Source organism: Podarcis pityusensis (assembly GCF_964106645.2).
Source record: "Podarcis pityusensis genome assembly, chromosome: 13".
In the NCBI taxonomy this organism is placed as follows: domain Eukaryota; kingdom Metazoa; phylum Chordata; class Lepidosauria; order Squamata; family Lacertidae; genus Podarcis; species Podarcis pityusensis.
The window spans coordinates 23,203,839-23,225,705 of NC_138038.1; the positions used below are offsets into that span (position 1 = coordinate 23,203,839).

At 49.9% G+C, this 21,867-nt stretch overlaps 2 protein-coding genes across 2 annotated transcripts; one reads left to right on the forward strand and one right to left on the reverse strand.

The window, feature by feature from the left end:
- Nucleotides 1-1,152: 1,152 nt before the first annotated feature.
- On the forward strand, nt 1,153-5,635 carry CISD3 (CDGSH iron sulfur domain 3). Its single transcript, XM_080979561.1, has 4 exons — nt 1,153-1,294; nt 3,109-3,237; nt 3,558-3,828; nt 4,974-5,635. The coding sequence occupies exons 1-3, from the start codon at nt 1,217-1,219 to the stop codon at nt 3,744-3,746; spliced, it is 396 nt and encodes a 131-aa protein (XP_080835687.1). The 5' UTR covers nt 1,153-1,216; the 3' UTR covers nt 3,747-3,828; nt 4,974-5,635.
- LOC308462110 (coenzyme Q-binding protein COQ10 homolog B, mitochondrial-like) lies at nt 5,307-21,345 on the reverse strand. Its single transcript, XM_080979516.1, has 5 exons — nt 18,910-21,345; nt 17,210-17,392; nt 15,659-15,851; nt 7,031-7,135; nt 5,307-6,033 (listed from the first exon to the last, which is right to left on the reverse strand). Exons 1-5 carry the CDS (start codon nt 18,987-18,989, stop codon nt 5,875-5,877), a joined length of 720 nt encoding a protein of 239 aa, XP_080835642.1. The 5' UTR covers nt 18,990-21,345; the 3' UTR covers nt 5,307-5,874.
- Between the last annotated feature and the right edge of the window lie 522 nt (nt 21,346-21,867).

Consider the following 21,867-nt stretch of genomic DNA (forward strand, 5'->3'; position numbering starts at 1 on the left):
CAGCTAAGCATCAGAAACATTCCGCTCTGCTGTAACAAAGGTAGAGAACAGTCCATTGTTTCTCAGGCCTTTCTCATGCCTTCTGGCCTTGCTAAAGAACCACATTGCAACTTGCTTTCTGTCCGGGAACCATGCCAGAACAAGAGATTCTCATTCCCCCTTTCCTGGGAAGAGTCCAATAGTCCCAAGACAGCTTTCTGTACATGCTCAGGAACCTCAACAAGGGGCAGGACTCCTGAGGGAGGAGAAAGGAGGAGGGAACTGGGAAGAGGTATATATGCTTGTGCACATGACTGTGAACCCTTGCATGCTTTTTGTGACTTATCACACTTGCTCCTTCTACCAGTTCATGGATGGTAGAAATAAAAGCCTTTTCTCCGAAACTATTCCTTGAGTGTCTGTTGACTCCCACTTCCCTTTCCCAGGCGCAAAAATTTTCCCACCCGAGGGCAAAGCCTCATAAGGCTACAATAGGACTCCAAACTGAGGCAGACACACACAGATGGCAACACACACAGACGGCCTTGCCTCCGTGATACAGGAGGCTCAGGGCTGCATGATGTTAGTGTGCTGGCATCAGGTGCACACCGCAGAGCATGCTGACGTGTGTGTGGACACCCTGTGGGTGCGGAAACTTGGGGGGGCAGCCCTCTCATTTGGAATTGGGGGGGTGCTTGGCATCCCCCGCCCCCATTCTTGGCGACCGTGCCTGCACAAAACAACGTAACTGCTAACTGCCATAACTGAACCAACTGCCATAACTGCCACAGAGCGTATGACGTCATAGAGTTCCACAGCTCTTGCAATTCACCCTTTTCCGTATGCATTTGGATGCTAACATCCCACGAAATATGGCCATCCGTTGCTTCTTATTTTTATTTTTTAGTAATCGGCGCTCCGCCCTGCAAGGAAGGAGATTGAGCAAATACAATGGTCGACGAGCTCGGCGGCGGTTTGGGTCTTTCTGTCTGTCTCTCTCTCCAAAGCGCAGCCCCAGGGCAAAAGGTCACCCGCCTCTCCCCTCCCTCCCCGGGCTTCGAGCTCCCGCAAGAGCCAGCTAGGAACCTTTCGTCGCCGGTTCAGGGGCTGCCGGCGGGGCGGAAAAAGAAACCCCTGCGGCTTCCGGTGGGGCTGGTGCCTCGGTGAGGGGGACCGCGAGAGAAGGTGACCCCTTCCGCGGGGGCGGAGTTCCGCTGGCGCCTCTCAGCTGCGAGCGATGCCTGCGCTGCGCGGAGCCGGCGCTGCCCTCTCGAGCGCGGCTGGCTCCTTCTTCCGCCGGCTCGCCTCCCCCCAGGTGAGCGCCGCCGCCGCGGGAGCCTCGGGAGTCGGCAGGCGGCTTCACAAGCGCGCCGAGCCGGTGGAGTCGGGGCGTCGTTTGCACGCGCGTTGCTTTTGCACCCAAGGGCGATTCCGTGGAGGCTGCAGCCCGAGTCATACTTGCTCGGGGTCAAAGCCCCGCAGAAGCCAGCGGCACCGTCACCTCTGGGCGTGGGGTCAATTGAGCCCGTAGCCCGAGCGACTTCTGCTCCCGAATTCGCACGTGCATCAGTTGAGACACGTGTTGAGTCTCTCTGCTCGCATTGGGAAAGCAGAGCACGCTGCAGTACTTTAGTACTCCTGATTATGGACGCAACTGAGTTTAGAGGTGGGGGGACGGGACGAATCACGCTTATGTGCGTGTTTGCGGCAGAGATTTTGAGCAGATTTTCATGCCCCTCACCAGGGAATCCTGGGACTTGCCTGTCCCATATCAGTCTACAGTTTCTATTATTCTTTGGGCAAAAACCTTACCCCACATGTGCTGGCTCGACCCATTCCGCATTTGTAAGAATAAAGTCGTTTACTGTGGCAGCACCTGCACTTTGGAGCTCCGTGCCTCCTGTTGAGATCAAGCAGGCGCTTTCACTGTATTCTTTGCTTAGAAAGTTGAACTAATTCTAACCTATTTTAGTATTTTAACTTTTGTATGTTTTGAATTAGAGTTGTAATTTTTTTAAAAATACTGTTTTTATCATCGGCCTTGAGGGTTTTATTTTTTCTACAATCAAGCGGTGTATACATTTTACGAAATAAAACAAAAGCCATGACTAATATTAAACTACTTACATGAGTATAGATAACATTATTTGTATAATAGAGTTGGGGGCAGCAGAAACCCGCAAACCGATGAGTTCTGTCTTCTTGCTACAAGCCAGGCCAGCGGCTACTAACTATGATGGGTATCTTCTACCTCCAGTGGCAAAGGCAACATGCCTGTGAATACATGTTGTACTATTGTGCTGCTTCTGGGCTTCCCATCGGCATCTGGTTGGCCCCTGTGAGAGCAGAATCCTGGACTAGAGGGGCCTTTGACTTGTTCCAGCAGGGCTCTCCTCATGTTCAGCCATCAACCACAGAAGTGCCCACAATGGCACATCAAGAGCAGAGAGGCCAAACTGCTGATCAAATAATTCTTACGACTCAAGGAAGTGAGCCATAGGACAAGCCAAAACTCATCACCACTCCCACCCTGATCACATTTCCATTAGTCATTTTGACCTGGGAAACTCAAATACGTTGACCATTCGAAACCTGTGTGTGCCAGAAGGTGGACTTGTATATAGCAAAAACCAGATGACCGAAATGCACTTGGGATGCACCCATCTGCTCTGCTAAATGACCAGTAGCCTTTGACCTTCTCTGAACTGCCACCTGGTGGCAACTCTTCCATTAGGCTTACTGAACCATTACCTTCCTAGCTGGTCATTATAAGAGCTGTAGCAAAACGAGACAAGTGTGTGTCCTGCTTTCTGTAGCATGTTGTGTGCAGAAATGAAACTTGTGCATCTCCATCTTGTGGAGTCAATTGGGGTCCAGATACAGGAAGAGCTTGAGCTTCTTCCTGCTTCTGTCACCTTCTGCATGCCAAGATAGGGTTCTTGGGCTGCAACCAGGAAGCTCCCCACAATGCCTTTAATTCCACCTGTGCCCTGGGAAATGAGGCTGCAGGGATGTTTGCTGGTGGCCAGCTGCTGACTGCAGTAAGCCTGTTCACTAAGCCTGCTGCCCTTTCCCTTTAATAATCTTCATTCTTTCCACCACTCCCACCCCACCCTGATCACATTGCAGATAAGGATCTGTTCAACTGCTTCAGCATCTTCAGTCCGGCCAGTGATCGCAGCCAAACAACCCTTTCCGGTGGACCTAGCAGCAGGGAAGCGTTATGCATGGTGTGCCTGCGGTCACAGCCAAAAGCAGGTAAACCACCTGTAGTCCTTCCAGATTTCCCTCTGTATAAAAATCTTGTGAAATAAATAAATAAAATGCTGCAGTTCTTGTGTCTATGGGAACATGGTTTCCAAGAACAGAGAGGTTTCAGAAATCATTGCCTCAGCCCAACCAAAGTACCACTCAAAAAGTGGTGCTGGTTTTATTTACACAGTCCCAACTAATCTGCTAGGACTCTGATGGATCAACACCAAAACTGTAATGGAAACTCCATTGGCAGTGTGATGGGTGTGAGCGAGGGGGTTGTTTTGTGTTTTTAAAAAACTCTTACTTTTGTTTTGCTACGACAGCCATTCTGTGACGGGTCCCATAATAGATGTGCCCCGGAAATCTCTCCCCTGAGATTCAAACTGGAGGAGGCAAAAGAGGCCTGGCTTTGTGGCTGCAAATACACCAAGAACCCTCCATACTGTGATGGCACCCACAAAGAAGATTTTGTGCAGAAAGCTGATCTCCATTCCCATCCACAGTTGTGCTGAAGGAAGGAGAGATCTTCATATACAGGGTTTCAAATACAGAAACTGACTGAACGAATCAAGCATGCGGTACATGTATGTGCAGGTGTGTTTCAGTGGCTGGGAATTTGCCGCTTTCTGTCCCTCCACCCCCATTTCTTTATTCTTAATTAAACTTTCTTTGAAAATATAAATTATTTTTTTCCGTAATTCTGAATACCTTTGAGATTCCACCCCCACCCAAGCAATCAGTGACCTCCCTCTTCTTGGGTGGTGGCACTCACCACTAGATTTGAGAAATAGAGGGAATAGCTAGGTTTGTTCCGTAGCTAAATTTGCTTGTGTGAGCATAATGAGGTTTGCTGGCATCAAAGTCCACAGGGCACAGCCTTCGATGTCCTTAGAACAGTTCTGCCACTCGGCGGAATGCCAGCTTCCTAGGCGTCATCTCTGTTGATTAAGAAGCCAGCCCTATCAGCAATTCAGTGTTCCAGCCACATCAGGTACAAAGACCTGTGACGGGGCAGAGTGCAGAAGAGGAAAGTCACATTTCATCATGCCAGGCTGCTTTGTGGCAGTCAATCCTAGCTACTTGTTTTAACTTCTTAGTGACATCTCGTTGGCACCTGGCTGTCTCAGGAGAATGAGTGCGCCTTTAGGAGTGAAGTCAAACTGTTGGAAGGTTACAATGCCTGCCATAGCTGTAGAGACTGATATGGGACACTTGTTTTGTTGCAGCTGGGGCAGATGAAGGCGTCCAGTTGTGCTGCTGCAAATACACCATGTTTCTTCTGTGTTCCTACCAGCGGTCATTCCTCCTGTGCGCACTGCTATGGATGCATGACCTGACCGCCTCTCTGCAGGCACTGTGGTTGTCTGCAAGGGATTCCCACAGCAAGGTTAATGTTGCCAGCTGTCAAGTCTTGTTTGCAGACATCTCTATATTCTCACAGTTCTAGGAGTAAGGCAGATGTAGGGAACCTTCATCCCTCCAGCTGTTGCTGAACTATAACTCCCATCCTCCCTGGCCATTGCCATGCTTGACTGGGCCTAATGGGAATTATAGGTCTTATTATTGCTTATTAAATTTGTTCAGCAACATCTAGGGACAAAGGTTCCTCACCCCCTGGAGCAAGGGATTCCAATGGAACTTGAGTTTCTTCAACTTATTAGAAATTAGAAGTGCTTCTCTTATTCTCAGTACTCTTTTCCAGTTCTTAATTGCAATAACAAACTTGCATGTGTTTACAGGATAGTCAAAGGGCATCAAGGCTGAGGAAGAAAACAGGAAAAGGGCAAGAGCTCTTCTGTCATCGAGATTTTTGTACGGTTACTCAACTTCCTGGTCAGCTCACACATTCCAGCATGTTCCCACTGTGTGCTAATGCAGGAAGCAAAACTGCTGCTCCTTGACCCACTTCCTGGAAGCTCGCTTTTCCCAGGAGCTTTTGACCTATCCTAGGAACTGTTTCTCACAGAACCCTGGAGAACCTGTGTTGTATCAGGAAGGCTTAGGATGAAAAAACGTTCCAGTGGTTTGTACTAAAAGGTTTTCAGAAAGTAAAAGAAGAATTGGGACTTGGGAAGTGTTGTAAGTACTCAAGTTTTATTGGCATTTAAAATAAAATAAATAAAGCACCACGGTTTAAAAAAAAAACCCAGTGGGATTTTTTTTTTTAAGAATTGCCATTAAATAAATATATATATATTATCTTAACAAAATTCCGTACATTTGCATTTGTCAATCATTGACAGAAGTGTCCTTTGAGGTAAGGACTCAAGACCACCAGAATTAAATATAAAATAAATTAACTTAGGATAAAACTCTCAATAAAATAATATCATTAATGAAATAATGTATTCCAAGGGTTTTTCGAGTTAAATAGGCATAAATAAAGCAATGTCCTTCCATATTATCTTGTCACTGAATATGCATTGCTAAACTATATATATTTATGTTGGCAGCTTTGTTGTATACAACTGCTCTGAGGTATGAGAATCATGGTATAGTGTTATTATATATATATATATAAATTAAAAACACAAAGCGATGTCCTTAAAAAGTAAGAGATCCAGGCATGATGGTAAAGAGGAATGTTCTTCTGTAGACCAGGAAAGATGCCCCATACTTCAGTACATATGAGGCTATTCATCACGTGCAGCAAACTGCCTTGTGTGGTTGGACTGCAGCCTGTGGACTGTACAGTTTCTTCAACCGTTGTTCAAAGGCTGACACCATCCGCTTGGCTACCTCATCAAAGAAGAGGTTAGCCAGTTGGGAATGCAGAACTGACTTGAATTCAAAGGAGACCTGGGAGGGAGATAACAACAATTAATACACTGATACATTGGGATAAGAGAGGGGAGAAGAGGAGTATTACATACCCTCCAACACCTTGATAGCAAAATCCGGCACACAATCTTTAGGGATGCCATACTCCCAATTTTTCCTGTGAGAGAATGGAGGCCATTTTGGACGCCATGATCTCACACAATTTCACGCCATTATTTTCCCCTGAAAAAAGTGCTTTTGGGAGGACAGTGCCCCAAAACATGCCCCCCACAAAAAGCGCTTGAGGGTGGAATTGTGGAGTGAAATCGTGCAAGATTGTGGCATCCAAAATGGATGCCGTTCTCTTGCGAGAAACAATGGGGTGCCCCATTTTTTCTGGAACACTTGCAGGGTATGGCGGTATTCCTAAGCCAAGGTGAGCAGCCACATCTGGCAACCTTGGGCAGCTGTCAGGGCCCAATACCTGCCTTGGGGTCTACTTGGGAGGAGGGAAATTGGCCTAGTGCTCCAATAGGCAGCTAGGTCTGCTATTTTAATTTCCCTCAATGCAGCATCACTCTTGGGCATTGGAGACAATTTATGTGGCAAATGAGTGAAATTTGATTCTGCAAATTTAGGGCTGTATTTTGCATTTCCGCATGCAGAATTTAAATTAATGAGAACATCAGGAGGAGGAGTTGTTGTTTTTAACCAGGTTTCTACTTCTTGTGGCTGTGAAGATACGTGGGTGAATGTGTAGGCCCAAATACTGAAAGTTGCACAAGTAGTTGAATAAGACTCCTAGCTAACACATCTCTGCTTATGAAAGGCAATCAATACTTTTTTTTAAAAAAGGCAACTGTGGAAGTACCTAATAAATTAATGACCCATATTGACAAAGCTGCAATAAATCCTCCAGCGTAATCTTTGAACCTATGATGAAACGGGACTTTGCCAACATGCAGCTCTTAGCACACATCCTATTGGCCTTGCAAGTCACACCCTCGCCTGGAGCTGGCATACGAAGGACACTTACGTAAAACTTGAGCGTGCAGCTGCTGTCCGGCTGCCCTGGACGTCCTGGTTCAAACTGCCACAGTGTTTCCAGATGCTGAAACAACCGTCCGTCATTACTCACAACCTGAAGGGTAGAGAAAGCAGCACAGGGTTAGTGCTCACAGTTTTGAAATCAGTTCAAATACCCCAAAACGCACTGCCGTGAGTTCAACAAACCCGCTATTGCAAGTTTTCATTTACCCTAGACAGATAGGAATTGGGACAAACTCTGCGGCTGAATTTCCCGCATTTGGGGAAATCACAGGGGTCAGCACACCCGAAGTGCAGTGCATGAGCCTTATCCATGGCTTTAGTATGCAGTAATTACACTGCGTGCTCTGGTCCATGGGGTCATGAAGAGTCGGAAACGACTAAACGACTAAACAACAACAAATTACACTAATTTGAAATATTATAACAAACAACCAGAGTTATATGCAGTTTACTACTGTCAGAGCTGGCTCCAGGTCCCAGCTCACAGAGGACCAACGCTAGCCGGCAGTAATGTACAAAAGTCTTTATTGAAGTACAGTTTCCATTTTCAAGCCGCAGCGCCCCAGCTCTACGTCTAGGGGTTAGATCGGCGAAGCTCCATCTGAGTCTCCGCCCCCTGTACACCAGTTTAAGATTCTAGCCTTACTCCACCTCTTACGTCTCTCCTTTCTCCTCTGGGTCCTGCTACCCCCCGGGGTCCCTTCCTTCCTGGATTCTTCTGACGCTGACGTTGACCCCCCTGACTCCTCCCCCTCTTTTCGGCGGGCTTTGGGACCTGGCTCCCTATCCGGGCTGCCAACTGCGCCGCCCTCCTGTACATTTGAACTTGGCGCGCGCGCCCAGCCTTCAACCTTCCTCTCGACCGTTTCCTCGCTCCCCGATGGAGGCGTGGCCAATCCTGACTCATGTCCTCCCACTGGCAGTGCGCCGCCTGATCCCGATGCCTGGGACTCCTCCCCCCTACTGCACTCTGGTGTGGACGCTGGTCCTGATTTCCAACTGCTGCTCTCTGAGTCCCCTCTGGCCCCTTCTTCCTGGGGTGTCCCCCTCGGCACCCCCCTTGCTCTGACCATGGGAGCCCCTTTCTGTGAATCTTCCGATTCGCTGGAAAGACTCAGAGACCTCGGACCGCTGTCATCGCTAACATTTCCTTCGGACTCCTCCCCCTCGCTCTCTATTTCCTCCCTTTCCTGTGCCTCTGCTCCTGAACCCCTGACATCCATCCCCCCTTCGAAGCCCCCCCTTCCCCCCTCCCCTCCTTCAGGTGTGGGTACTGGGTGCTCCGTCGTTGTGGGGGTGAGTGCCGGATACAGTTCGTCCCCTGTGGCGTGCATCCAGCCGGATAAGTCCGGCTCGTCCTCCGTGCTCTCGCCGACCTCAATTTCCTCTGCTTCCATCTCTTTGCCGCCGTGCTCGAACCCAAGGTCCTCCCCCAACACGTCCATGTCCGTCTCTCCCCCGGTCTCCTCCGGGGACGTTGCCTGCCAAGGACCCCCCAGCCACTTCCTGCGCCACTGCTCCTCTGGTCGATTGTCCCACCAATAGGAACGGTCTGGGGCAGACCCCGAGGGTGATCCCTCCGGGGAACGTGTTTCTAGTGCCGGTTCCTCGTCCGAGGTGAAGCCCTGGAATGTGCTAGCTGAAAATGTGGGTGTGAAAAGCCAGTCGTCGAAATACTCGGCTGGCATGGGCCTGTGTGGGAAAAGGGCATGAAACTCGTCCTTGAGAAGAGGTTCGTCCAAGGCATAGTCTGGCACCCAACTGTTGGCGCTGGCCGGGGTACCTTCTCTGGCGAGAAGATATTCTACTCCCTCTTCCCCCCATCTCGAGTCTAAAATCTCTGTGACTTCGTTGACGGGTTCCCGCCTTGGCGACCCCCCCTTGTGGGCGTTTCCCTGAACGGGTCTGGTGCCGTGCCTGGCTCCTGAAATCTATGAGGTGCTTTGTAGGGCGTGAGCACTGATCTATGGAAAACTGGGTGCATTCTAGATCCCTCCGGCAGTGTCAACCGGAAGGCCACTGGATTGACCTGTGCCTCGACTTGGTAGGGTCCTAGCTGCTTATGCCCTAGCTTCTTCTTCGCTAACGATCTGGCCGGCACTGCCTGGGCTGCTAACCAAACCCAGTCTCCCACCTGTATGTCTTCCCCAACCCTTCTGTGCTTGTCAGCCTGCAGTTTGTATGCGTGCTTTGCTAGTTCTAACTGCCTCCGAAGCTGTTCGTGAACCTCCTGCAACTCTGATGCTAAGGCTTCCGCTGCCTGTGGCTCCCCCTCCCCCGCTCTCGCTAATCCCGGGAAGGTTCTGGGATGCCTCCCGTTGTTGGCGAAGAACGGTGTCACCCCCGTGGACACGTGCTTCGTGTTGTTGTAGGCGAACTCAGCGAGCGGCAGGTAGTCCACCCATGTTGCCGGCTGCTGATTTGCGTAGCATCGCAGGTACTGCTGCATGATGGCGTTGACTCGCTCCGCTTGTCCGTTCGTCTGCGGGTGTCTCGCCGACGCTAGGTTGATCTTGACGTTCAGGAAACCCATCAGCTTCTGCCAGAAGTTCGAGATGAACTGTCGCCCCCGGTCGGACAGGATAGACCGTGGCAGACCGTGAACCCTGAACACGTGGTCTATGAACAGTTTGGCGGTCTGTTCCGCCGTGGCCACCTTCGCGCACGGAATGAAGTGGGCCATTTTGGTGAACATGTCCACCACCACTAGCACTGCCGTCTTGCCCCTCGAGCTGGGTAGATCCGTGACAAAGTCCAGGGCCACCCTCTCCCACGGTTCGAGCGGTGTCTGCAGCGGTTCGAGCAGTCCCGCCGGCGGTTTGTGCACTGACTTGGCCCTTTGGCAGGTGTCGCACCTCGAGACGTAATCCGCGACTTCCCCCCGCATCTTGGGCCACCAAAAATCTCTGGCTACTAATTCTACCGTCTTCTCTTTGCCAAAGTGCCCGGCGGTGGGTGCGTCGTGCAACTGCTGCAGTACTTTCGCGCGGAGGTCGTCTCCCGGTACGTAGAGGGCCCCTCTGCGGATGAGCAATCCGTCGCGTATCTGGAACTCGTCGTCCTCCGCCGTGCCCCTTTGCACCTCCTCCATCTTGGCTTGTGCGAAGGGGTCCTTCTGCAGTGCTCGACGTACAGCATCCAGGTCCACGGTTGCTGAAGCGCACACCCACGCTTTCGGTGCGAAAATGTGCTTGGCCGCTGCTGGTGCCGCCTCCTCGAGGTATTGTGGCTTTCTGGACAGTGCATCCGCCATGATGTTGTTGTCGCCTGGGATGTACTCTATCCTGAAGTCGAAATCCGCAAAGAACTCCGCCCATCGTATGTGCCTCTGGTTCAGGAACCTTGCCGTGCGCCAGTACTCCAGGTTTTTATGGTCCGTGCGGACCTGCACTGTGTGTTTGGCTCCAATGAGGAAGTGCCGCCACGCCTTGAATGCTGCATGAATGGCCAGCAACTCCCTGTCCCAGATGGCGTAGTTCTGCTCTGACTTGCTGAGCTTCCTGGAGTAGAAGGCACACGGTCTCCAGTCCCCATGCGGGTCTTGCTGCAACAGTACTGCCCCCACGGCTCTGTCTGAGGCGTCCGTTTCAACCCTCATCGGTCTGCTGGGATTCACATGCAGTAGCTGCTCTTCGGACGAGAAGAGACGCTTGAGTTTCTGAAAGGACTGCTCCGCTTGCTCCGTCCAGATGAACTTCTTCTTCTTGGAGCTGAGCGTGTCGGTAATGGCCGCCGTCTGCATCGCGAACCCCTTGATGAACTTGCGGTAAAAGTTGGCGAAACCGACAAACCGCTGGACCTCCTTCCGATTGCGCGGGCTCTTCCAGTCCAACACTGAGCGAACCTTGGCGCTGTCCATGGCGAGCCCCTTGTCCGACAACTTGTAGCCCAGGAAATCTACCTCCTTCATGTCGAACTGGCACTTCTCCAGCTTGGCGTACAGCCTGTGCTCCTGCAGTCTCTGCAGAACTTCCTTGACGTCTCCCTCGTGGGTCTCCTCTGATTCTGAAAATATCAGGATGTCGTCCAGGAAGCAGACGCATTTCTTGTAGAGGAGACCCGCCAATACGTGATGCATGAAGGCTTGAAAACAGTGGGAGCCATTTTGTAATCCAAAGGGCATAACTCTGTATTCATAGGTGCCCAGGGGCGTGAACATGGCAGTCTTCCATTCGTCGCCCTCCCGTATGCGAATCAGGTTGTACGCCCCTCGCAGATCCAACTTTGTGAAAACGCGTCCTTTCCTCACCGTTGCGAGCAGGTCATCTATCTTGGGCATGGGAAAGGCTGTGGGCTTGGTTTTCGAGTTCAAAATTCTATAGTCCACCACAAGCCTTTTTTGGGGCGTGTCCTTCTTCTTCACAAAGAATACAGGACTGCCCCCCACTGCCTTCGACTCCTGGATGAAACCGCGCTTCAAGTTGAGGTCTATGAACTCCCTGAGTTCCTGCAGCTCGTCTTCAGACATGGAATACAGTTTCCCGGTTGGCAGCGTCGCCCCTGGCAGGAGGTCAATCTTGCAGTCATAGGACCTGTGGGGAGGCAGCTTGTCCGCTTCCTTCTCGCAGAAAACCTCCAAAAACGCTGCGTACTTGAGTGGCACTGCTTGCAGCGTGCCTAATTGTAGCTGCGGGTCATCCTCTTCCCCTTCTGGGCTAGGCAGAATGCAATGTTCCGCACAGTATGAGGAGCCGAAGGTCAGTTGTCGCTGGTACCACGCCAATGCTGGGCTGTGCCTGTGCAGCCAACTCATGCCTAATACTATAGGCGTGTCCGACAGTTGGGTGACATTGAAGCTGATGACTTCTCGGTGATTCCCAATTTGCATCACCATCGGAGGCGTTTGCTGCACCACCTGCCCCCCCAGCAATTCCCTGCCATCCACCGTGACAACCTTCAGAGGCAGCGTGGCTGGCAGGAGTGCTATGTTGTGCTCTTGAATGAAATCCAGTCCTATGAAGTCTGCGTTACTACCAGAGTCAATGGTAATCGGCACTTCCATAGTGAGTCCATTGGGTAGTTGGAGCGATGCTGTGAGCTGCACCACTGGTTTGGGCGGGAGGGGGTCTGTGGGCTGCAAAATCTCTGGGGACGGCTTCATTGACTTGTCTGGCTGGGCCCCAGTGCCTCTTCCTCCAACCAGACTCTGTCGTTTCCCTGCTGTGGTTCTCTCTGCTGAGTTGCGTCTGTTACTGTTGCTGAGGCTGCAGTGTGCTTGTGGAGCCTCTGGGGACACTCTTTCGCCATGTGCTGAGCACTGTCGCAGATGTAGCACTTCCTGTTCCCTCTAGGAGGCTTCGCTTTGACTGCTCCCGGTGTTAGGGCTCTGGTTGCTGACTGAGCCCTGGCGCTTCCAATCTCCATCGGTTCCTCTCCCCCTCCCTGCGGAGGTGTGGATTGCGCACGCGCTGCATCCTTGGGAAAGAGGGGAGGTGCTCTCACTGGCGTACGTCCCCAACGTCCTTCTTCTCTGTTCCATGGACGTTCTTCCAGACGCACCCCAATTTGCAGCGCCCGCCGGACAACCTCCTGAGTGCTCTTTGGTCTCTCCCCCCTTGCAATCTCATCTTTCACATTTGCATTCAAGCCTTCCCAAAAAAGGTCTCTGGCTGGGGCAGAATCCTTCTCCCATCCCAGCGCATGGACTAACGCAAAAAAGCGGGAATGGTACTGCCTTACACTGGCTCTGCCTTGTTTGAGCCCATGTATGTCTTTTCTGGCGATATCAATGTCTATATTTGATAAAAAACACGAATCCATCGCTTTAATGAATGCATCCGCATTTTGGAGCGCCGGATCCTTATCTCTCCACAGATTGCGCAGCCACGCTTTAGCTTCCCCATGCAAATGGGACAAGATAAACCCCACCTTCTCTTGCTCATCTCTAAAGTCTTTATCCAGCAGTTCCAGCGCAAACAGCACGTCTGCTCGGAAGTTAGGGTACTGCTGCAAATTCCCATCGAAATGAGATACCAGGCTGCCTCCTCTTTTCCCCAGCCCAATCCCCTCTGATTTGGGTCCCGGTTGCCCCTGCTTAGCAAGCACTTCCAACCTGGCTTGGAGATCCCTGCAGGCGGCAGCCGCTTCCTCTTCCCTTTTCCTGGATGCGAGTACCTCCGCATTGAGTTGTGTCACTGCATCTTGCAGGGCTGCTAGTTGCTGTTCTGTAGTCATCTTGCCTGACTTTTGTGAGCTCGCGAAGCACCAATCTTCTTCCCTCGCTGCGTCCACTCACGTTACGAGGTTTTTGGTGCAAAACTTTTTGAGATGGAGCTTACTGTCAGAGCTGGCTCCAGGTCCCAGCTCACAGAGGACCAACGCTAGCCGGCAGTAATGTACAAAAGTCTTTATTGAAGTACAGTTTCCATTTTCAAGCCGCAGCGCCCCAGCTCTACGTCTAGGGGTTAGATCGGCGAAGCTCCATCTGAGTCTCCGCCCCCTGTACACCAGTTTAAGATTCTAGCCTTACTCCACCTCTTACGTCTCTCCTTTCTCCTCTGGGTCCTGCTACCCCCCGGGGTCCCTTCCTTCCTGGATTCTTCTGACGCTGACGTTGACCCCCCTGACTCCTCCCCCTCTTTTCGGCGGGCTTTGGGACCTGGCTCCCTATCCGGGCTGCCAACTGCGCCGCCCTCCTGTACATTTGAACTTGGCGCGCGCGCCCAGCCTTCAACCTTCCTCTCGACCGTTTCCTCGCTCCCCGATGGAGGCGTGGCCAATCCTGACTCATGTCCTCCCACTGGCAGTGCGCCGCCTGATCCCGATGCCTGGGACTCCTCCCCCCTACTGCACTCTGGTGTGGACGCTGGTCCTGATTTCCAACTGCTGCTCTCTGAGTCCCCTCTGGCCCCTTCTTCCTGGGGTGTCCCCCTCGGCACCCCCCTTGCTCTGACCATGGGAGCCCCTTTCTGTGAATCTTCCGATTCGCTGGAAAGACTCAGAGACCTCGGACCGCTGTCATCGCTAACATTTCCTTCGGACTCCTCCCCCTCGCTCTCTATTTCCTCCCTTTCCTGTGCCTCTGCTCCTGAACCCCTGACAACTACGATTCAACCTGAGCACAGAATTTGATACTGGGTCCAGAATTCAGTAGCACAAGAATGTGGTCAAATGAGAAACTGCAGATGGAACTGTTCCAGGTAGTGATAGAGAAAGATAAATTATATTCTGGAGTGAGGTAGCATGGGCAGCCTCATTTCTCACCTTAACATAAAAAATGTGGAAACTATAGTCATCCTGATGCTGTTGGACCACAACTCCCATCAGCCCCATTCATTGAACATACTGGCTATGGCTGATGGGAGTTGGAGTCCATCAATCTCTGGAGGGGCACATTTTCCCATCCTGCCACTGCCCATGCTTGGTGGGAGTGGGTGTGTGGGTGGGTGTACATTTTTAAAAACAGCACAGCTTTGCAGTTTGTAATGAACCTCTGGCCACATATACACCATACAATTAAATCACATTCTGCACCACCATGAGTCCTGGGAATTTGCCTACTGTGCTACCATTCCCAGCATCCTTAACCAAATTTCAGTTGCCATGATTCTTTCCTGGAAGCCACGCACTTTGGGCTTTTAGTGTATGGTGTGTACATAGCCAGAGTCAGAAGCTGAGAAAGCAGCCTTGTGAGATGAAAGCACAGCACAATGGGTGCCCATCTCTCCCCCTTTCTGGAAATGTGATTTGAGACAGTGGATCTGCTGCTCTCTAAGGAGTGTATGTTCCTTGCTTTCTTTATAACCAACCAATATATCTGTAAATAAAATTACAAGAACACTATACATCTCTAGGGCTCTCTCCTCTGATGAGAACACAAACCCATCTAGGTCTGTCTGCCTCTCCTTGAAACACTCTTTCGCAATCCCAGGTCACAAAGGTGGAGATAACAGAAATCTCCACATCTGGAGTTTCAACACTGCAGGCCCTCACACCAGCAAGTTCCAAAAGGCCCTGTGTTGGGAGCAACAGGACTCTCTGCTCTGGTGAATTAACTTTTTGAAGTTTCCAGTGTCCACTGACGTCATTTCTCCCTGGGTGTTATTTATCGCCATGTGAAGGAAGCATGTGCCAGAGAGGGGAAGTGAGTCAAGGAGCTGCTACATCATAAAACTGAAACCAGATTAAAACTGGTTTGAAGACAATAGCTCTCACCCGGCAAATTCCGGAAATCATAATCCTGGACCGCAAGTTACTAAGAAAGAATAACTCAGTGTGTTTGCTTGGATTGACAGTTTTCAGAGTTCAGCGCAGGTAGCCTTGACAACTCAGACAACCCCACTTGACACAGATGAGCCCTTAGCCCAAAGAAATGAAGATTGTAAGCATTTCTCAGATTTCTGCTAATGGTCAGGGAGAATGGTAGTTGTGGTTCAGCAGAACTGGATGGCTAGATGCTCCCCCCATCCCTGGTTAGCACTGTCAGCTCACAAATGGCTGGGATCCTGGGATAAAACATTCCAGGTGAGTGAGTGTGGCTTCTGCAAGGGGATATAATTCAATCCCTTGGTTTATAAAGTGACCAGTGACAAAACACGAGCGCACAAAACCTCACCAGCAAGGTCATCCAAGGGAACACCCAAAGCATAAGCCCCATCCTCCAATGCTTCCTTACCCGGATCTGATGGTGAGGCACCAAGGATATGTCGGAGGAGTAGCGCTCTACCACAGGAGGGAATCCCACTTCCAGTTCAGCCTGCAGGAACCCGTTGCGATGGGAAATGATGCGGGAGCCGGTGCACCAGGGCACAAACAACTTGTAGCTGCCCACATCTGCCACCGTATTGTAGATCTGCTCAATGGAATACCTGCAGGAGAAGGAGGTGCAAAGGCAATGAGTGAGAATGATCGGCCTGGAGTGGTGGGAAGTGGCAAAGCACAAAGGCTGTATAAGGAACATGGCTTTCTTTCTTTCTTTCTTTCTTTCTTTCTTTCTTTCTTTCTTTCTTTCTTTCTTTCACACACACAAACAAACAATCTAATATATATGGGAACTGCTCTTCTTGAGCTAAGCATCACCACAGAGCCTGTTTCTGATCTCTGGCATGTGTGAACTAAAAAATAAGAGGGTGTTTCTGAGTCATGTGCAGAGTGCAGCAAGCAGAGGCCTGAGGCAGTAGTGTCAGCTACGTTGTTCTCAGAGAAGAGCTATTTCAATGGGTCCCGCTCTGCAAAGGAGTAACATTGGATGCAATCCTCTCTGCTGAACTACAAGTCCGACTGTAGTGCCCCAGTCATGTAAAAAACACAGCACAATGCACAACTCCCATCAAACAGAAAAGTGTTGCTGCAGAGTGCTAGGAACAATGGGTGAAAATGACAGGGAGGCAGATTTCGGCTAAATGTTAGGCGAAACTTTGTAACAGTAAAAGCTGTTCGACAGTGGAACAAGCTGCTGCAGCAGAAGCTGGGCTCAACTTTGCTAGAAATATTTAAGCAGAATCTGGATGGTTATCTGTCAGGGAAGCTACCTTATGCCAAGTCAGACAATTTGCTCATCTAGCTCAGCATTGCAGACGTTGACTGACAGTGACTATCCAAGATTTCAGGCAGGACACATTCCCAGCTCTACCAGAAGATGCTGGGGATTGAACCCAGGACCTTCTGCATGCAAACTGTAGTAGCATCCAGCCCTGAAAAACCTGCACTCGGTGTGTGTGTGTGTGTGTGTGTGTGTGTGTGTGAGTGGGCAGGTTAGACTAGATGTCCTTTAGGTTCTTTTCTGTATGATTTTATGATGCCAGGGGGATGAGTTCTCTGACATGCCTGTTGTCTATATGCAAGCTGTTTGTTCTTATAATTGGAGAGATTACTGGTGGTTGTTTTCTGGCATCTATAGCAGGGCTGTCCAACAGGTGCCGCTGGTAGATCCTGACTGATCACGTGATCCTGAGCAACCGACCCCTCCCCCCCAAAAAGCTCAACAACTTTGGCCAATCCAATGAGTGGATCACTTCCAATTTTTTTATAGTGGGAGTAGATTGCAGTCTCTTGGAAGTTAGACATCCCTGTTCTATAGCATGAAATTTAAATGTATTTATTTTTTAAAGGAGGATCACTTCCATCATGCAAACCCATGTTGGCAATTTAGCTTGGATAAAGTTTTACAACTCTCGGTTAGAACTAAGCTAGGTGGGCGTTTCTCTCATTCTTTTGGCATACTCACGGGAGCTGACGGACTTCTGCATACTCCATCCGCTTGGCACCAAGCAGGGGGGCTGCCAGACTCAGGAAGGGCCGGCTCTGCTGTTTGGTGGCTGACTTTGAAGCCAGGGAGGAGCAGGTCTTCAGGATGCAAGGGGCAAGAACCCCTTTGGAGCTGAAGCGCCTGCAAGGTGGCAAATGCAATCTGCACCAAAAGAGGAAAGAAAGCACCAAATAAGGGAATCCATAAGGAGAAGGGAGTGTCCATTTCTCAGCCAGAGGGGGAAATGGGAAGCTACCACTATTGAGAAATCAGCACTTTCTTAGAAGTACCTAGAAGGGGAAGGTGGGAAATGGTCAAACTAGTTACATCCAGCTTTTTCTCGTGCTGATCTTTTGTTATTAATTAGTAAGGCACGTTCTAATATGGGCACAGGCCATCCCAAGTGAAACATATTAAGGCTGCAATCCCAGGCATGCTTAGCTACGGAGCTGGCTCTGCCATTAGGTAGCCAGAGACGGCTGCCTCAGGCAGCACAAGCTCCTATGGGGCACCTTGCCTGCCCCACTCACTCATCCACTGGCAAAGAAGCACTAATTTTGGCCAAAAATGACCAAAATTGGCGCCGCTGTGTTGGCACCACTTCTCCGCCAGCAGCAGAAGCAGCAGGGCAGGAGGGAAAGCAGCACTGGTAGCAACAGGTATGGTGGCAGGAGCAGGGCAGGGCAGTTTGCCTCCAGCAGCGGGACAGGACACGATACCCCTACATATCCTACATATCTAGGTGTTAAGTCCCATGAAACTCAATTGGACTTGCTACTTCCAAATTAAACTGGCTGCACAACCTATTGTTCTTAATGGGACAGTTGTGACTGACTATAATGTCACTCCCTCACTGAAATCCATGGGAATTCAGGATGTTATATTTTGGAAGGATTAAACCCTATTTTAATTAATTAATCACTAATAATAAACACAATCAAAGAGAATGCATTATTTTTATTGATACTACATAATTCACTTTAATTATTATTCATTTAATAATAGTTGGAATGATTTAATACATCTCTGCTAAAATGTTATGGTAAGGTCCATTCACTTAAATGGGACCTTAGCTGCTGAAACCTATGCATAGAACCTATATACACAGAAGTAAACCCCAGTGAGTTCAGTTCAGCTTATTCCCAATTAGGTCTGTTAAGGTTTGCAGCCTAATTTCGGCAGGATTCCATGTCGTTTATATACTTCAGCTGCTGCTTTTAGTGTTTAACTTCTATTTTATTTTGTGTGTGCTGTAATTGATATTTTAAATGGTTAAATTCCATGGTTAGCCACCTGCAGCTTCTTGATAGGAAAAGGCAGAGTATCCGCGTTTTTAAAGAAACCACAGACATATACTCGAATATTGCTATTAACATTAAAACTACTACTGTATTCAAATAGCTCAGTCAGTAGAACATGAGAATCTTGCACTTTGGGCAAAAGATTCCTGCATTGAGGGAGTTGGGTCCCTTCCTATGATTCTGTAATTCAGAAGTTGTCTCTATGACGGGCGCTCAGCAGCCCAAAAGCTCTCCGGGCTGAAAGTTTGCGCCTTTGCGCAAGGCTGGTCGCCCCGACGGCGGGCGCAAGCATTTGGGGAGAAGGCAGAAACGGCGGGACAAAAGCCGGATCCCCTGATCTCCAAAAACCTCCCTTCTAGGATCAGCCCCCTCTCTTACCCGGCTCCTTTCGAGCATCGTGGGCGGGAGCCCATCTTCACCAAACCCCGGACGGCGAGGCGACCGCTTCTTCCTGCCATCGCTTCACGCTGACCAAGAGAGAACCGAGTGCTCGGGACGGACCGGCGGCTCGCCTAAAAAGTTACCCAGGTGCGTCATCGCCGGGGAGGGTGGGCGCGCGTCTGCCTGTGCGCGTCTGCGGAAGGGCCAGCCCCTTCCCCGCCTTCCTCGTGCGCGCCCGAGGTTGGGGGCGGCGGCGGAGGGGGCAGTTAGGTAATGCCGGACTCTGGACTTGGTGGCCTTGCGGGTTCTCCCGCTTCCCGCTTTTTAGATGGCCATGTTGTAACCGCGTCAAAATGTGGTGTAAGCCAGCCTTCTTGCGTTGGGAGAGGAGCCCCTCTACGCAGAAGCGCTCCTGGGTTGCCTCGCGCCCTTGGCAAGGAGACCTGTTGGCACCCCCGTCTCTTGCGCCAGCTCAGCACACTTGACAGGAGGTGGCTTTCCAGGATTTCAGCTAGTGGCTTCACCCAGCTCTGCTTGGAGAGATCAAGGATAGAACCTGGGACGTTTTCATGCAAGGCAGATGCTCTACCATTGAGCTATGGGAATGTGCCTTTGCTGGAACTGCTATAGCTACTGCTTTGGATTAAAACAGGCATGGAACAATTTGTGCTTGGCATTCTGACACTGAACACGGAAAGAGAGTAGAAAGAGCCTGATCTGTTTGCTTTAAGCCCCTGCTTTGTCTTTATTAACAAAATGTTATGTGTACATTTAACAAAGAAGAAATTACAGTAGTCCTAATATATACACACAAAGCAGATGGTGTCTATTATTTTTGGTTCAGCTTTGGAACCCTTAAAGGCTGAGCTAAATTGGAGCTGGCAATGGCAGCCCTACAATATTTGGGGGGAAAGTGCTTCTGAGCACATGTGGAGTACCTGTCATAATGCTGCTGCCAGACTCAGATCCCAACTTCCGCATCACGAGAGATTTATAGCTTTCAGATTCCAAGGCTGATATTCAGCTTTAATTAAGCCCTGTCAAGTCCCCTACTGTTCTGAGGGAATGTTTTGCATAACTGGAGTGTCTTTGGCTTTCATGCAACAGTGTCTTGCAGTTCCTTTGAAACAAACAGATTTTATTGTAGCACAAGCTTTTGTGGATCCAGAGGCATTGGATAAAGTGGACTCCACCCCATGAAAACGTTTGGCACAATAAATCTGATGTCAAATGACTGTTTGCTGCATTTGCACTGCAGGTGCACATGGTTACTCCTCTAGAAATTTATTTTATAATTGTTCCTTGGCCTCAAGCATGTTATATAGGAGCCAGGTGGGATTATTCACCTTTACATCAGCCAAGGCTCCCGTACCCTTAAAATGTGCATGACAGGCAAAACTTCAGCAGGATGACGTTTCTCCCTGAGAGAACTTGTGCAGCTGTTAAAGGCAAAAGATAGGCAAGCAGCCCAGAGCTTCCAAAGGGACTTGGGCAAAACAGCTGCCAAAAAACAGTAGGACTGTATTTGGAAACCCACTCCACATAGGATCTGAAGGCAGTTGTTATAAAACAAAAGATAGAGGTGTTCTGCAAATCTTGTAATGGGAAACAAAAAGGGGCAGAAGTGCCGAGGCTCATTTCTTAAGGTAACATACTGGATGGTCATTAAGTTCTCTTGGTATCCTCTGTTAAGGAGAAGCAGGGTGGGGAGACTGGTTTAGCGTGTCTGGCAGCTCCATTGTTCTTCGCCTTCAGGTGCTAGTATACTAATCTCCCAACGGAGGGCACTTCTGGGCGGGTGCCTAGTCCTAACAGCTGCTGGGCACCATTTCTTTTGAGGGTCGGCCATTGCCATCATGACAGGCACAAGCAAGCAAAATGCGAAGCACATTGGCAGGCTTTGCAAACTGGTCTGGTGATGCCAGAAAGGGACACAAATGACACCACCCCTTGCTCACTGCAGCTGCTATGGGGTGGCCAGAGAGAGAATTATGGGAGGCAATGCTCCACCATTAGCAAAGTCAGAAGATCATGGGGCAGAGATGGCTTGCTTGAAGATCCAGTTCTGAGGGCCTTCTGGTGGTTCCCTCATTGCGAGAGGGAACCAGGCAGAGAGGGAACCAGGCAGAGGCTATTTTCAGTAGTTGTGCCAACCCTGTGGAACATCTTCCCAGCAGATGTCAAACAGATAAACAGCTATGTGATTTTTAAGACACATATGATGGCAGCCCTGCTCTGGGAAGTTTTTAGTTTTTTGGTGGTGTATTGTGCTTTTTTGGGATGCAGGTGGTGCTGTGGTGTAAACCGCTGAGCCTCTGGGCTTGCCAATCGGAAGGTCGGCGGTTCGAATCCCTGCAACAGGGTGAGCTCACGTTGCTCAGTCCCAGCTCCTGCCAACTTAGCAGTTCAAAAGCATGTCAAAGTGCAAGTAGATAAATAGGTACCGCTCCAGTGGGAAGGTAAAGTGTTTCCGTGTGCTGCTCTGGTTTTGCCAGAAGCGGCTTAGTCATGCTGGCCACATGACCCAGAAAAAATGTCTGCGGACAAACGGCAGCTCCCTCAGCCAGTAAAGCGAGATGAGCACCGCAACCCCAGAGTCGTCTGCAACTGGACTTAATTGTCAGGGGTCCTTTACCTTTATTGTGCTTTTACTGTTTTTTGTTGAGAGCTGCCCAGAGTGACTGGGGCAACCCAGTTAGATGGGTGGCATATAAATAATAAACTATTATTATTATTATTATTATTATTATTATTAAAGAGAAAAATATATAATATTGGAAAAAGCAATTTAATTCAACACCTTCTACAAGGGCCTGACCACACTCCATTTCTCCCCTATCATAATGATTCCCAAATGCCTGTGCCAAGACATTGGGTGATCTAAGAAGAGCTGAAGAATGCTTTGGAAAATTAAGCCACCATGTTTGACGCATCCAATATTTTACACCCACTGGA